Source organism: Callithrix jacchus, chromosome 13, assembly GCF_049354715.1.
Source record: "Callithrix jacchus isolate 240 chromosome 13, calJac240_pri, whole genome shotgun sequence".
Classification (NCBI taxonomy): Eukaryota; Metazoa; Chordata; class Mammalia; order Primates; family Cebidae; genus Callithrix; species Callithrix jacchus.
Genome location: NC_133514.1, coordinates 93,395,246 through 93,411,711, shown reverse-complemented (window position 1 = coordinate 93,411,711; position 16,466 = coordinate 93,395,246). Strand labels below are relative to the sequence as shown.

Below are 16,466 nucleotides of genomic sequence, written 5' to 3'. Positions count from 1 at the left end.
CATCATTTGCTACATAAAAAAAGAGATTTTTGGCCGGGCGTAGTGGCTCACACCTGTAATCCCAGCACTTTGGGAGGCAGAGGCAGGCAAATCACAAGGCCAAGAGATTGAGACCATTCTGGCCAACATGGTGAAAACCCATCTCTATTAAAAATACATAAATTAGCTGGGTGTGGGGACACACACCTGTAGTCTCAGCTACTCAGGAGACTGAGTCAGGAGATCACTTGAACCCAGGAGGTGGAGGTAGCAGTGAGCCAAGATCATACCACTGCACTTCAGCCTGGGCTACAGAGTAAGACTCCATCTCAGAAAAAAACAAAAACAAAAAACAGATTTTTGGCCAGGCATGGTGGCTCACACCTGTAATCCCAGCACTTTGGGAGGTTGAGAAAGGAGGATTGCTTGAAGCCAGGAGTTTGAGATTAGCCTGGACAATATAGCAAGACCCCATCTCTGCAAAAAAATAAAAATAAAAACTAGCCAGATATGATGACATAGACCTGTAGTCCTAGCTACTTGGGAGCTGAAGTGGGAAGATCACTTGAGTACAGGAGTTAAACACAGCAGTGAGTTATGATTTTTGCCACCGCACTCCAGCCTGGGCAACAGAGCAAGATCTGTCTCAGAAAAACAAAAACCAAAACAGATTTTCAACATAGAGAGAAGATTATGTGCTATAATTCATGCATTATTGACATTATTTTACATTAGTAGTACACTTACCCTTCTAGAAGCTCAAAACAGTTTACAAAATTTTATGTAAAAGCAGGCACCAACTGTCCTGGTAAAATTAAATTCCAGTGCCATTATGTATATTATGATTATATACATATTTAGCTGGATGAATATTTTACAAAATAAGTTTGAAACACTTAAAAAATAGGCACCGACCTTAAATCCTAATAAAATAACAAGAAGATTTTTTTCCTCCAAGTAATAAACCCTGAAATGCAGGCTGGCCTAATCAGCTAAATTAGCAGAATAGCTTATTAGGACAGGATTCCATACAAATGTCCCTAGGAGGACATGTTTAGCCTTACTGCGCTAGAAAACCCTGGGTGCTTTGGGAAATACCACTGCCCTCCTCTGACAAGCCTTGGGCTGGGATTAGTGTCTTTCTGATCACTACAACCAGGCTCAGGTGGGGGAAACAGGCAGCTACCTTCCTGCAGCTTTTCTTACACCATTGCAGTCTCTTCCCACTGGTGGCCGTGATACCTAAATCAGGCGGCCAGTGTAACGGAGGAAGAGGACCTGGCTTCTCTGATTACTGGTTACCCTCCCTGTTCCTGGGGCCTGTCCCCTGACTTACTCACACTTGGTGCACAGAAATAAGATCTTCACTTTCTAGAAAGAGTATGGTTAATGTGCCTGATCCCATTCTCACTTTGGGATCACAAACAACAATATCTGGCCTATCCTTCTGACTTCCTGCTATTGCCTCTGCTCTAGAAATCTTTCCTTCTCATTTTAAAAAATTCTCCTGTTGGAGATTTATGAGGACTCAATAAATATCACCTCTCTTCCCTGTTGAACTTCTGAATTAATGGAGAGACGAGAAAAAAAGTATGGGCAGGGGTATTACGGTTACCTATTGCTACATAATAAAACACCCCAAAATGTGTGGTTTAAAGCAATTTATGATTATCTTTTAATGATTCTGTGGGTCAAGAAGGCTCCGCTAGGTAGTTTTTGCTTGGAACATCTCATGGTTGAAGTCAGATCCACATGACTGAGCCTATATTCATCTGAAGGCTCAACCTAGGATACCTACTCATATAGCTGGCAGTGTATACTGACTAGTCAGGGATCTCAGTTATCAACTAGGAGTTTTAGTTTTCACCTAGAACACCTATATGTGGGCTCTCCATGTGATTTAGACTTCTCACAGTATAGTGGCTTATTCTGAGAGGGAGAATTCCAATAGCAAGTATTCCCAGAGCTAGGAAGGAGCTGCCAGGTCAGTTAAGAGCTACACCTAGGACTGGCATAGCATTACTTCTGCGATATTCCATTGGTCATAAGAGTAGTTACAGGGCCCATCCTGATTCAAGGGGATGGAGAAAGAAGCTCCACCTCTTAATAGGGTAATAGAGGTTCACATTGCTGAAGAGTGTAACTAGGCTAGTGGCATGAGGGAAAAAGAATTTACCAAGACAGTTGTAGGTACAGGCAGATTTATTAGAGAAAGTAGGAAAATTCAGTGGGAGAAAGCAATGGGCAGTCAGCAAGAGAGGAACTGACTGCCGGCAAACAAATGCTTGCTGGAGATTTTATAGGATCGTTCTTGGGCTACAAATACACCAAGGTAGCAGGGAGCTAACCTGCGTTTGTCTCTCAGCTGAGATGTTTGATGATCAGTTGAAGCATTTGATGATAAGCAGAAACTTTGAGTTTTGTACTTTGCACAGGAGGGCTATATGTCCTGGCCCATAAAGAAAGGCAGACCTATAGCTTATGTGCTTTATCTCTTTGCTTTCTCCTGATTTCACCAGCCTGAATCCTTTTTCCTGATTGGGATTCTACATTTCCCCAACAGAGCAACAATGACAAATTTTTGGCATGTGAATAGAAGGTCTCATCATCCAAATGCTTTGTGCCAACCAGGGGTGTAGAGTTTGCCCTACCTAGGATTGTTAGTTGTTCAGGAGGTTACTTGGACCTAAATCCTTGGGTTGGGAGTTAAATTGGGCAGAGTTGTTGTGAGACCACAGAGGAACAGCATTTGCAGCCTAAAATTTTGTCCTGCTGTATCCAAAGGAGAATCATGGAGTTCTTTTAGTGGCTGATACCCTCACTGCAGTAACATTTTGGTTTGAAATTATTATATTCTAGAAATCACAAAACAAGATAGTGTAGTAACAATACATGGCACAAATAAATAAAGTAATATGAGCATTATTATTTTTATTTTTTGAGATGGAATTCCACTCTTGTCACCAAGGCTGGAGTGCAGTGGCATGATCCCAGCTCACAGCAATCTCTGCCTCCCAGGTTCAAGTGATTCTCCTGCCTCAGCCTCCCAAGTAGCTGGGATTATAGGCATATGCCACCATACCCAGCTAATTTTTGTATTTTTCAATAGGGTTTTACAATATTGGCCAGGCTGGTCTCAAACTCCTGACCTCAGGTAATCCACCCACCTTGGCCTCCCAAAGTCCTGGGATTACAGGTGTGAGCCACCGTGCCTGGCCAATATGGGCATTATTATTGATGGGAGAAGTGGGACAACCCATAGCCAAACCCAGCTGGAGAAGCTGTGAAGTAGCTGTTCTAAAAAGGAATCTTCAGCAACTCCTTTTGGAAGTCCCTCTAATACTCTGATTTTTAAAAAATCTTTTCTAAAGTTTTTTCTACTTGACCTGAGGTATTGATGTAAAAGCAACAAGTTTCATTTGACAACATGTAGGTGCCTTCTGCCTCAGCAGTAAGCACATCCACAGCACATCAATTTTGCAAGACAAGCCCTGCTAATGAATTTAGGACCTGTTGTTGGGCCTTGATGGCCATGACTTTAGCCTCCCAAGATTGCTAGACTAAGATGGTGATATTACAAATGCTGTGCTCAACCATGGCTATACCTGCAAACTGAAAGATTGCATGGGCAACAGAATGTCCTAGACCATTCCTCTCCATAATAGGATCATCAGTGATGAATATGCCAAATGCTGGAAGGTTCATTAAGTCCTGTTTCTGTTTCCTTTCTTCTGATGGCCTTTGAAGGGCCCGACTTAGGAAGGACCATAGATCTGAAACTTGACCAGAGGTTATAAAGTCTGAGGAGTTATACGTATGCACTCCAGGTATTGCTGCAATTATAGTGCATGGGCCTCTCCATTTAATAGGGAAAGCTGAAAAAATGTTGGATCCACATAAAAAGAAGAGCCCGGTTCCTTTTAAAGAAACTCCTAAGGAGAGACCTTGTAACCAGGGATAGGTATGGTTAGTTTGGATTCCAGTATAGTTTGCATAAATAGAGGGATCCCATGGTCCCCAGGGATCAAATGTGGGTGGGCGGTGACCTAGAAAGTAGTCATCCATGCATAAAGGGGGAAAAGTTTTACTTGTTGTGTTATATGAATGTGGGGCCTGGAAGATAAGATTTTTAAATATTAATGGGATAAGGGAAATTTGTAGATGTATTAGTGAGGTTGAGAAGTGGTCCAGTCTCAACCTCCATTCCTATATATTCCATCTCAATAACTGAACTGTTTATAGGCATAAAGGGATCACAATACATTTTGTTGGCATTAACTTTGTTGTTTCCCCACCATAGAGAAAACCTGCAGAGGTACACAGTGAACTTGTCATTGTTTTCATATGGCTTCCATTCCTGGTGTATTTGATTATGGTTGAGGGTGTAATTACAATGGGCCTGTGTCAAAGGCCCTAGGAAAGGGCCAGACCCTTGGGGGTTTCTGATACAGAGGCAACTCTTGCAGGCCATATCTGGTGCCTTCCCAATCTGCTCTGTCATGGTGGATGATTGCCACGAGGGATCAATTGGCCTAGGTTGCCCTCCTAAACCTGTGTTTTTGGTGTGCATGTAAATGGTGTAGTTGAATCCAGAGTATTGAGCATTTTAATAATTTCTTCTGTAGATAGTGGGACTATAATGTTATCCACGAGTGCCTGTCTGCATGGGCACATCCAGCAGTTAGTGCCGTATGTTATGTTAGCAACCTGAAATATTACTGGGAGGAGTAAGTGCCTGGCTCCAGCCATGGAGGCAGAGTTAGCCATGATAAAATACAAACAAAGCCATATCTAAGGAAAATGATGTATAGTGAACTCAGGGAGACAGGAGAGAAGGGCTGTAAAGAGTATGAGAAAAACAGTTAACCAAACACCTAGTACCTCAGCACACTGATGTGATGTGGGGATAAATGGCATTACTAGGACAAATATAAAGAAATTTCATCTGGGTGGTAGTCTTGGAAGTTCCCTTGCAAATAGCAGTTGTAAACTATCTCCCTTATAAAAGCACCAATATTAAGAGGGTGAAGCCACTTAAGTGAGGTGGGTGGATAATTACTGAAAGCCTGTAGCAGAATTGAATAAAAAGAGTCAGCTTTAAGAGTGAGGTCTAAAGGAGGCATTGGATTTACTTTTATTTTTAAGAGAGGCTTAAAAATTCTAGGTTGTTTGGTTTAATAAAACTTTTTACCTTTTTTTCTTCAACTTTAAAGGAGTTTTCAATGTTTACATTCTAATTAGACCACAAAACATGAGTTTTATCTCAGCACCAGCAGCTCAGTGACAGCAGATTTAAAGCAGGCCGAAAAAAAGAGAAGATAGAGAGCTTTAGAAGACTTCATTTAACCTTATAGTGCAGGTTAACCATTTCAGCTCTGAATGTTTCTTGTTGTGGTTTTCCCGGTAGTTTAAAATGTACAATAATATGTAACCAGCTGGAGTTTTAAAGAGAATGACAAAATCAGGGGTTAGGATGTTAGAAACAGTTTTTCTTTTAAGTCTAGTCCCCTGGATTGAACAGAAAAAGAGAAAAGGAAAAGGAAGGAATGGAGAGGAAATGGTTAGGCTTTACAGGAGGGCTTGTGAGCCTTCCAACCACTGCAGTGCAGGGTCAGTACGCCTACCAGTTTTGTTTATATTCTGTCAGGGAGAGCATTAGCACCCCAGACCTACATGGTGTGGGATGAATTCTTCCCGTCCTTGCAAGTTATCAGTTACGGTGAGCTATTGCCAGATGGAGCAGAGAGCCTCTTTAGCATAAGGCCATTGGGGTTGAGATTCTGTCCTGGGGGCCCTTTGATCATCAGTCAGGGCACTCCTTTTTCCAGTGGCTGAGCTTGTGGCACAGACAGCAAGCCATGCAGGGCTTCTTTTTTTTTTTTAGAGACGGAGTTTCGTTCTTGTTACCCAGGCTGGAGTGCAATGGCGCGATCTCGGCTCACCGCAACCTCCGCCTCCTGGGTTCAGGCAATTCTCCTGCCTCAGCCTCCTGAGTAGCTGTGATTACAGGCACGCGCCACCATGCCCAGCTAATTTTTTTTGTATCTTTAGTAGAGACGGGTTTTCACCATTTTGGCCAGGATGGTCTCGATCTCTTGACCTCGTGATCCACCCGTCTCGGCCTCCCAAAGTGCTGGGATTACAGGCTTGAGCCACCATGCCTGGCCCTAGGGCTTTTAACATTTATTCCATTGGGGCACTCTGCCTTTAGGTAGCCTGGCCTTTAGCACCAATGGCAATTATCTGGAGGAGTGTATTTTTAGGGGAACCTGGAGGAGGCTGGGGCTTGTAAGGCAGCCAACAGTTGAGCCTGTCTCTTGCCTCTGCATTTTTCTTTCTTCTCAGCCCTGTTTTCCTTATTCTGCTGTCAGTTATAAAGAACTCAGGAGGCTAATTTGATTATTTTCTACATAGAGGTCATGTGTGTTACACAAGAAATTAGACATTTCTTTTTGAGAGTTTGAGGGTTAAATTTGTCTTAATGTTTTAGTATACAACCCAGAGGTGAGTCTGAAGGAATAGATGGGTTTTGTCCCATGGTGACACTGGAAAACATGCTGCTTGGGGATGGTGGCTCTCAGACGCATAAACTGCACTTTCTCTCAGGATATCCAGCCAAATAAAAAATGGTTCCACTTAGGTCTGCTGAGGAACTTGGGGTGCAATTTCTAAAGCGCTGTCCCACCTATTAGAAAAGTCCCCTCAGCCACTCAGGGGCCTTAAGCTGGACTGCCAGTCCCGGTACAAGGAAAATGGGTGAAGGGAGGACTCTGCCTGTGCTAGCCCAGGAGAGGTGGTGGGTAAGGGAAGACTCACAGTTTTGAGGCTGAGATCACCTGATTTAGTAACATCTGGGACAGAATGGAAGGCTGACTCCAAAGGAGAATTTAGAGTGAGAAAGAGAGGGTCTACGTCACCCAAAACATGTGTGAATTTGCTCTGAATGAGCATCTGCTGCCAGTCGCATCACACATAGGGATTAGGGACTTGTGCAGAGAACACAGGAGAAAACCTTCCTCTCTTTCAGGCCAGGTAACTATTTGGCCTTCAGACAACACTAGATATTGGCCACAGCCAATTTGCCAATTGCCAAAGAGATACGAAAAGCCAACTGCTAAAAGACTGAAAAGAGAAAGTAAACTCAGGTCCCTCACCTGAACAGGCAATGGTGGTTGGATGCTTGCACAGGGACACCTTTCAGTCCCACTGGAGTGTAGGTAGTGTCGGGTAGAGACTTACAGTTCTCTCTCTCTGTGTAGATGAGGGTCCTAAGCTGGGAAAGGGAAAGAGAGAGGGCAGAGGGTTCCCCATAAGGAGAGAGTTTCTTGTATGGAGAGAGTTCCCTGTATAGGCCACTAAACTGTTGCGGGTGAGCAGTGACTATCTGGGCCAGTGGTGCAAGGGTAAAAGAATTTACCAAGACAGTTGTAGGTAAATAAAGGCAGATTTATTAGAGAAAGTAGGAAAATTCAGTGCAAGAAAGCAATGGGCAGCCAGCAAGAGAGGAACTGACTGCTAGGAAACAAAAGCTTGCTGGAGATTTTATAGGATGGTTCTTGGGCTTCTTGATAACATCAAGGTAGCAGGGAACTAACTTGCATTCTTCTCTCAGCTGAGATGTTTGATGATGAATTGAAGCATTTGATGATAAGTAGAAAGTTTGTGAGTTTTCTATGTTATCTATACAGGAGGGCTCTATGTCCTGGGCCATGAACAAAGGCAGACCTATAGCTTATCTGCTTTACCTCTTTGCTTTCTCCTGGTTCCACCAGCCTGACCCCTTTCCCCTAATTAGGAGTACACATATGAGAAGGGAGATGGTACTGTGGACCATCTTTGGAAAGTAGAATCTGCCATAGAGGGATATCCAAACCATTATGTTTATTTCTAAAAAAAGTTAATGGAGTATTTTCTGAAATCAACAACAAATTCTCTGATTCTCCAGACACCAACTGAGCATCCAAGAATTAGACTCAATTCTGATAGTAACTACCTAGAGTTAGTACAGACCCCACAGGGTAAGGGCTTAGTCCCACAAAACTGCTCCCATTTCAGACACCAGATGCTAGTCCCAGACCGCCTTCTGATCCACCAGCTATAAATTGGGTGTTCCCACAACCTCCTCTTCAGGTTCAGCAGTTTGTTAGAATTGCTCACAGAAAGCAGGAACACATTTGACTTAATGTTTACCAGTTTATCACAAAGATACAATTCAGGAACAGCCAAGTGGAAGAGGAGCATAGGGGGTTCCATGCTCTCCACAGGTGCACCATCCTTTTAGCACCTCCATGTGTCACCATCACAGATGCTCTCAGAACACCCTTGTTCAAGAGTTTTTAGAACTTCATCTCCAGCCCCCACCTTCTCCTCCCAAGAGTTCAGTGAGTGGGGCTGAAAGTCCTAACCACCTCATCAGTTGGTCTATCTAGTGACCAACCCCATCCTGACACTACCCAGGGGCCCTACCCTAAGTCAGCTTATTCGCATAAAGTCAGGTGTTCTTATGAATAATAAAAGATAATTTTTATCACTCAGGAAATTACAGGAGTTGTAGGAGCTCTGTGCCAAGAACTAGGAACAAAGATCAAACATAATTCTCATTATACCACAGCTGATATTTAAAATGTGACTTTTATTTCCAGCCATTGAAACTACAAAGAGGCCAGGCATGGTGGCTCACACCTGCAATCTCACCACTTTGGCAGGCCGAGGCAGATGGATCTCTTGAGCCCAGGAGTTTGAGACCAGTCTGTGCAATATGGTGTAACCCTGTCTCTAAAAAAATACCAAAAAAAAAAAAAATTAGCTGAGTGTGGTGGTGTGCACCTGTAGTCCCAGATACCTGTGATACTGAGGTGGGAGGATCACCTGAACCTTGGAGTTCGAGGCTGCAGTGAGCCATGATTGTGTGATTGTGCCAGTAGTGCACTCCAGCCTGGGTGATAGAGTGAGACCCTGTTTAAAATTGTAAAATTATATAACCATTATGGAAAATGGTTTTTTATTTTATGGAGGTTCCTCCAAAAAATTGATAGTAAAACTACTACATAATCCAGCAATCACACTTCTGGGTATATATCCAAAAAATTAAAAGGAGGGTCTCGAAGAGATATTTGCACAGAAATATTCATAGCACTATTCACAGTATTCAAGAGGTAGAAGCAACCCAAATATCAATTCAGTGGCTAGAAATATAAGCCACATTTTTAATATCAGCTATGGTATAATGAGAATTATATTTGGTCTTTGTTCTTAATTCTTGGCACAGAGCGCCTACAACTCCTGTAATTTCCTGAGTGATAAAAGTGCCTTTTGTTATCAATGAAATGAATAAACAGAACATGATATACATGTATGATGGAATATTATTCAGCCTTCAAAAGCAAGGAAATCCTGTCACATGCCATGGTATGGTTGAACCTTGAGGACATTATGCTAAGTGAAATAAGCTAATCACCAAAGGACAAATACTGTATGATTTCTACTTTTATGAGATACATAAAGTAGTCAGATTTATAGAAACATAAAGTAGAATGGTGGTTACCAAGGGTTGTGGGGAGTAAAGAGGGGAGGGGAATTTCAGATATGCAAGACGAAAAGGTTTGGAGATCTCTTTAACAACAATATGAAGAGACTTAACTACTGAACTGTACATTTAAAAATGATTAAGATGTAAATTTGTTTGTGGTTTTTGTTTTTGTTTTTTGACAAGGTGTTGCTCTGTTGCCCAGGCTGGGGTGCAGTGGTGTGATCACAGCTCACTGAAAAATCTCAGCCTCCCAGGCTTAGACAATCTACCCACAAGCACATGCCTCCTGCCTTGGTCTCCTAAGGTGCTGGGATTATTACATGTATGATCTATGTAATTTTATTTTTTTTTCGAGATGTAGTTTCACTCTTGTTGCCCAGGCTGGAGTGCAAAGGAGTGATCTTGGCTCACTGCAACCTCCATCTCCTGGTTCCAAGTGATTCTCCTACCTCAGTCTCCCAAGTAGCTGGGATTACAGGAATGCACCACCACGCCTGGCTAATTTTTGTATTTTTAGTACAGATGGGGTTTCTCCATGTTGGTCAGGCTGGTCTTGAACTCCCGACCTCAAGTGATCCGCCCACCTCTGTCTCCTAAAGTGCTGGGATTACAGGTGTGAGCCACTGTGCCTGACCATAATGTGTGATTACAATAAAAATTATACTATAAATCAAAACTGTCATATATTTAAAATGTGGCTCATATAGGCAAGAAATTGTCTAGTTAATACTGAGCAGAATGATAGGATGAGGCTAACTTACCCACCCAGTCCCCAGCAGCATGAGACGACTGCAGGCCTCCTGTGCAGGGATGTGGCTCTTTGATGTAGAGCAGAGCAGAAAACAGGCAGAGCAGCCTCCAGGATGAAAGGGGAGAAGCTAAATTGAGCAGTTTGTTTATCTTCTCCAATTTTAACCATAGAGAAGAGTAAGGGAAGGGATGGAGGCAAACCAAGGACTATTCCCACATAGCAGTGAACATTGTGGGCAGAGAAGAAGCATTTCCTCTCTAAAATCAAGATTTGTTCTAGGATTATATTAATTATTATTGTGTAAGAAACTCATTATTGAGTTTCTCATCTATTCTCTACTCACTCAGATTTTAATGGGAATTTTAATTTGACTTTACAAATTATATTTTAATTGTAATGCTCTAAATAAGTCCAAATGATTTTATAATAATTGTACTTTGACATTTCTAATACTTTAGACGCCAACGTTTAGCCCAGGAGTACAGGAAGCAACTTCAGATGCAAATTGCCTACCAGCAGCAGTCCCAAGAAGCAGAGAAGGAAGAGAAACGCCGAGAGTTTGAAGCAGGGATAGCAGCAAACAAGATCTGTTTGGACAAAATCCAGGAGATCCTGTCCACCCAACAAGTGCTGCCTCAAAACATTCATCCCATGCGGAAGGCATGCCCCCGTGAGCTTCCACCGTAGTTCCACGAGCATTAATATACCTTTTCTTGGTCTTTTAATATCTTTAACTACAGTATGCTTGTATGTTTCTTTTAACTCATGGATAAGCTGTTCTTTTTTTTCCCTGAGTTTATGTAATTAATTGAACACAATTATCTTCCTTCAAGTAAACCAGTGCCTTTTTTGGAGTTCACAGGCTTGCAAATCCAGATGATCTACTTCATATCATGTTGTTATTTTCCTGCCACCTTTGCCTCCTTTTTTTATTCACTTATTACTAGCTACATTTGCTGACATCTATCTACCCATATGCCCATTTCTTCTTCCTTCCTTTCTCTTCTCCTTCATATACATAATTCAGCGTTAAGAGAGCATTTTTGCAGGCAGAACTGGGATTAACAGCCATTTTCATTAACCCACCTATTTAGTCATTAAACAAATATTTTCAGAGTGCCTCCCATGTGCCAGGCACTATTCTAGATCCTGAGACTACAGCAAAAACAAAACATACCCCTTGGTCTTGTTGAGCTTACATATTAGGGGAGGGAAACAGGCAATAGGTGTTAAATGCCATCAACTGGAAATGGCACTTAACACTTATTGCCTGGAAATTGCTCTTAACTCGGAAGATCCTCTAGCCCCTGCACCAGTTAGACATTCAGATGACTACAGCCCTGGCTGATGACTTGACTCCAATTTCATTAAGAGACTCTGAGCCAGACCCCTCAGCCAAGCTATGCCTGATTCCCAACTCACAGAAACTGAGAAATAATAAATGTTTATTGTGTTTTAAGCTACTAAGTTTTAGGGTGTATCTTAGGCAGCAATAAAAACTAATACAGGGTTTTATCTTGAGCATGTGAGAGAGATCAGATTCTATTTTAAAGGTAGAGCCAAGTAGATGTGCTGATGGATGTGTATGTTGAGTGTAGGGTTTGAAAGAAAGTCATAAATAGAACTCCAAGCTTTTGGTCTGAGCAACAAACTAGTAAACTGCCCCTGTGGTGGGGGTTGACATATCTCTCAAGCTGTAAACCTGGGGATGTTAGCCAAATGACGTCAAAGAAGTTAACAAGTGGCTGGATAATTCTGGTCACTATTCTATTTTGTAATTCTGCCTCTGCACTGCAAAATGTTTTTCATATGTCAAAATATGTTTAGTATTATACAAGTTTTTATGAAAAATCTGGAAAGGTCTGAAATCTACATCATTTTCCTAGAGAGTCATTAGGCACATTGAAATATTTTAAAATTCTGGAAAACCCTGAAGTAATGAAATGTAGTTACCTTTGTTTAGTCCTCTGTTACTCGTACTTACTTAATCCTGAAACCCTTTTTTAAAAAATTGGAACTATTAATACCTTTTGGTAAATGCTCGTCTTTCTTCTGTATATTCATATGATTCATTACATCATCTCCGTGGGATATTCACAGAAGTTTTCTGCAGGATATTATCTTCTCAATAAAACCATGCTTTATTTCTAGTAGCTTGGCCAATGTTTTAAGCAAAAATTCTAGACAACTTAAATTTATTATTTTAGACCGATTTTTAAAAATTATATTGAGGTTCAATTTCCATATCGTAAAGGCTACCCATTATGAGTGATTTATAAAGTGATTCTTGACAAATTTAGAGCTCTGCAATCACCGCCACAGTCTAGTTTTAGAACGCTTCCATCACCCCAAAAAGTTTTCTTGTGCATGTTTGCCCCAAATCCATCTTTACCCAGTGCCAAACAAACACTGACCAACATGTTTCCATAGTTGTCTTTTCTTGAAATTTCACCATAATAGAATCATTCAATGTGTGCTCTTTCATGTTTGCCTTTCACTTACCATGTTTTTGAGGTTCATCCATGATACTGAATGCATCTGTAGTTGATTCCTTTTGATTTCTGTAGTATTCTATTGTATGTATGAATATACCAAATTTTATATATCCATTCACTAGTTCAGGGACATTTTCATTATTTCTAAGTTTTGGCTGCTATGAACATGCACATACAAGTCTTGGTGTGAACATACACTTTCATTTCTCTTGGTTAGATACCTAAGAATGGAATTGCTAGGTCTTACAGTGTTTTTCTCTTAAGTTGCCAAGCTGTTTCAAGTGACTCCGTCATATCACATTCCCATTGCAACATATGAAGTTTCTAGTTCCCCCGCATTCTTGTCAGCACTTGTAATAGCAATTCTAGTGACTGTGGAAAGTATCTCATTGTGGTTTTAATTTGCATTTTCCTAATGACTAATGATGTTGAGCATATTTTCATGAGCTTCTTAGCCCATCATGTGTCTTACTCTGTGAAGTGTTTATTTAGATCTTTCCCCCAATTTTCTAATTGGATCATCTTCTTATTACTGAGTTGGAGGAGTTCTTTATGTAGTCTGGATACAAGTCTCAGCTACTTGGGAGGCTAAGATGGAAGGATCACTCGAGCCCAGGAGGATAAGTCTCTACTGAGATTTGATGTTGCCACTGAACTCCAGTCTGGGCAACAGAGCAAGACACTACCTCTGAAAAAAATTTTTTTGGTCTTTGTCTCTAGTTCCGAGCACAGAGTTCCTAAAACCCTTGTGATTTCCTACGTGATAGAGGTCTCTTTTGTTTTTCTTAAGCAGCCCCTTTAGATCACACTTGAGTTTACGTTAATGCTAATTTTCTAAGGGCCTTATCCCTTTCGAAGAAAGCTTCAGGAAGATGCTGGTCACTAGAAAGACCAAGTGAACAGAGGGCTGAAACTTTCAGTCCTGCTCACTGACCTCCTTGAAGGGGAGGAATGGAAGGGTGGGAATGGGAGATTCAATTCTGTTCAAAACTATTGAACAATAATGTTCAGAGAGCTTTCAGATTGGTGAACACATTGAGGTGCTTTGAGGGACAAGTGCCCAGAGAGAGCAGGGAAGCTCTGAGACCCCCAACCCCATACCTTGCCCTGTGCATCTCCTCCATTTGTTTAAAGCTGAGTTGCATCCTTCATAATAAACCAGTCAATGCAAGTAAAGTATGTTTCTAAGTTCTGTTAGCCATCCTAGCAAACTGTGGAACCTAAGGAGGAGGTCATGGGAATCCCTGATTTATAGCCAGACAGTCTGAAGTATGGGTGGTCCAGGACTCCATACTGGTTTCTGAATGCAAGCAGTCTTGTGGGACTGGGCCCTTGATCTGTTGGGTCCACGTAGTTAGTGTAGAATATAATTGTTGGATACTCAGTTGGTATCAAGAGAATCACAGAGTTGGTTGTTGGTGTTTGAAAATGCATTATTTAGGCTGGGCACAGTGGCTCACATCTGTAATCCCAGCACTTTGGGAGGCCGAGGCAGGTAGATAACCTTAGGTCAGGAGTTCAAGACAGGCTGGCCAACATGGTGAAATACAAAAATTAATCAGGTGTGGTGGCAGGCACCTGAAGTCCCAGCTACTCAAGAGGCTGAAGCAGGAGAATCGCTTGAACCCCAGAGGTGGAGCTTGCAGTGAGCCGAGGTTGCGCCATTAAACTCCAGCCTGGGCAACAAGAGAAAGACTCGGTCTCAAAAAAAAAAAAAAGAAAATGCGCCATTTAATAAGTGGTAGTGCTGGTATTTGAACCCAGTCTGATTATAGAGTCTGTGCTTTTAGCCACTCCACTTTACCACCTCCCCACAACAGATAGTATAGGTAAAATCAATGAATTGTAGATTTGTAGAGCTTAAAAACCCATCACAAATATTTTAAGTCAGTTTCTTGACTTTGCAAGAAACAGAAGCCCAAAGAAATCTTCTGTCTCTTGGTTTGGTACTATTTCCATCACATATCATCATTATTTCTTACCAAAATCTAATTTGGTATCAAAGTACTCTTAATCAATCAATATGCCCTTTAAGCCTTGCTTTTTAGCAATGCCGTTGGCATTTTCACTCCATTGCCATCGTTTTATGGTCTCTGTCCAAACCTTTATGTTTGCTAACATAGCATTTAGTGCAGATCCATCAAATACACCAATGCATGAACATTTCATAAATTACACACAGGCATGAATATTTTTCCTTCTATAAACCATCCTTCTGATGTTTTCATTACCTTGTTTAAACAGGGCAAACAGCCTCTCAGAATATAGCTGAAAATTTCATCTAATAAAAAGAATAGGTTCCTCTCTGGAACGGCCCCTGAGATAACTGGAAAAGGGTATTTTATTGTAGTTAGTGCAGGGAACAATAAAAAGACGTGATTCCATTTATGCCTCTTGTGAAGCTGTCAGCTGGACGAGGGCTCTGAGAGCCTAAACTGCCTCCAAATGTCAGTTGTTTTTCTAGAAAGTGCTAAGACATGTGCTTTGGGTAGAAGATGAGGGTTATTAGCTTAGTGCTTCCAAGCACTGCTATGTGAGCCCTTTATTTGAAATGACTTTGTAGATACAGTTTTGGGAAAAAACATAGTGAGACAGTTTCAGGCTAGGTTCTTGCCCCATTTGTGTGATTTCAGGTTGGGCTTTCTGGGATTTGTTTTTCTTGCCTAAAAACGGAGGTACTTCTAGACCTGAAAGGGACCTGAGAGGGTGTCTAGTTCAAATCCTTCCCTTTATAAATGAGAAACCGTCTTGGGTTTGGTTCTCCCGAAAGCAGAGCCCGAGATGAGGACTTGGATGCAGTTAGATTATGTGGTCAGTGATCAGGAAACAGATGCAGGGAGACTGCGGGGAAGGAACCATGGCAAGAATGTATTACAGAGCGGTTATCACTGCAGGTAACTGAGTCTCATGGTACCCGGAGACCTGCTGAGGAACTGTCTAGAAAGCCTCTCAGATTTGAAGTGCACAGGGGCGGAGGCTGGGGCATTGATCTCCTCACTCTTGTCTGCTTTGGTCAAGGGTTGTCTCAAGAGGCACTGACCCCCAACACTAGTGAGGAGGCTTACAGAGGCTGTGAGGTACTCCATCCTAAACCACGGTGTCCAAAGCTCTATTTAGCACCTGTTTGCTGCTGCCACCTTGTGGTCGTATCTTTCTCCTTGATCAGCTTCAAATTCCTCTAAGCCTGGCAGAGAGGCAGAGGAAAACCTATTGGTCAAAAGAGGGATCTTAACTTAATGACCATAAGACAGGAAGGGGCAAAATTTCTTACGCTTCAACCTCATACAAGCCCCAGAGGCTTGTAGAGATGAGGGGGCCACCATCCAGAAGGGGAGGAGGACAGGGGAGCTCCTGGAGACAGGGGGATCACCAGGCAGGAGCTCCCCAGGCAGCCCAGGGTTCAGAGCTCCCAGGGCCACACAGTCCAGGACCTCACTACTGCCAGGGCCTGTCTTATCAACAGGGGACCTGCGGTCTGAAGTTGCATGGAGAATGCAAAGCAGGCAGGCTCTAGATGGCTAAACATTTGCTTGTTTGGGCTATATTTAAAATAATCAGATGTGTCAACATTTGCATATGGTGTCAGCGGGCTTTTGATATAATGGGTCTCAGCCTGCAGTAAAGAAATAAACAACCTCAGTGTCAATGCACAGGGGCCACTTTTAGCTCATTTTTATGATACTCTGAGCAGCCCGTTTGCAGTTACGCTGAA

General features: G+C 42.1%; 1 protein-coding gene across 2 annotated transcripts in view; it reads left to right on the top strand.

The window, feature by feature from the left end:
* The window catches only part of CFAP53 (cilia and flagella associated protein 53), a 52,080-nt gene extending 39,671 nt beyond the window's left edge, over positions 1 to 12,409 (top strand). For both annotated transcript variants that reach the window (XM_002757232.6, XM_078348162.1), the window contains exon 8: positions 10,718 to 12,409. In XM_002757232.6, coding sequence (XP_002757278.3) covers positions 10,718 to 10,946 — 229 coding nt within the window. In that variant the 3' untranslated portion in view covers positions 10,947 to 12,409. The remainder of the gene's footprint in view (positions 1 to 10,717) is intronic.
* The last annotated feature ends 4,057 nt before the right edge of the window (positions 12,410 to 16,466 follow it).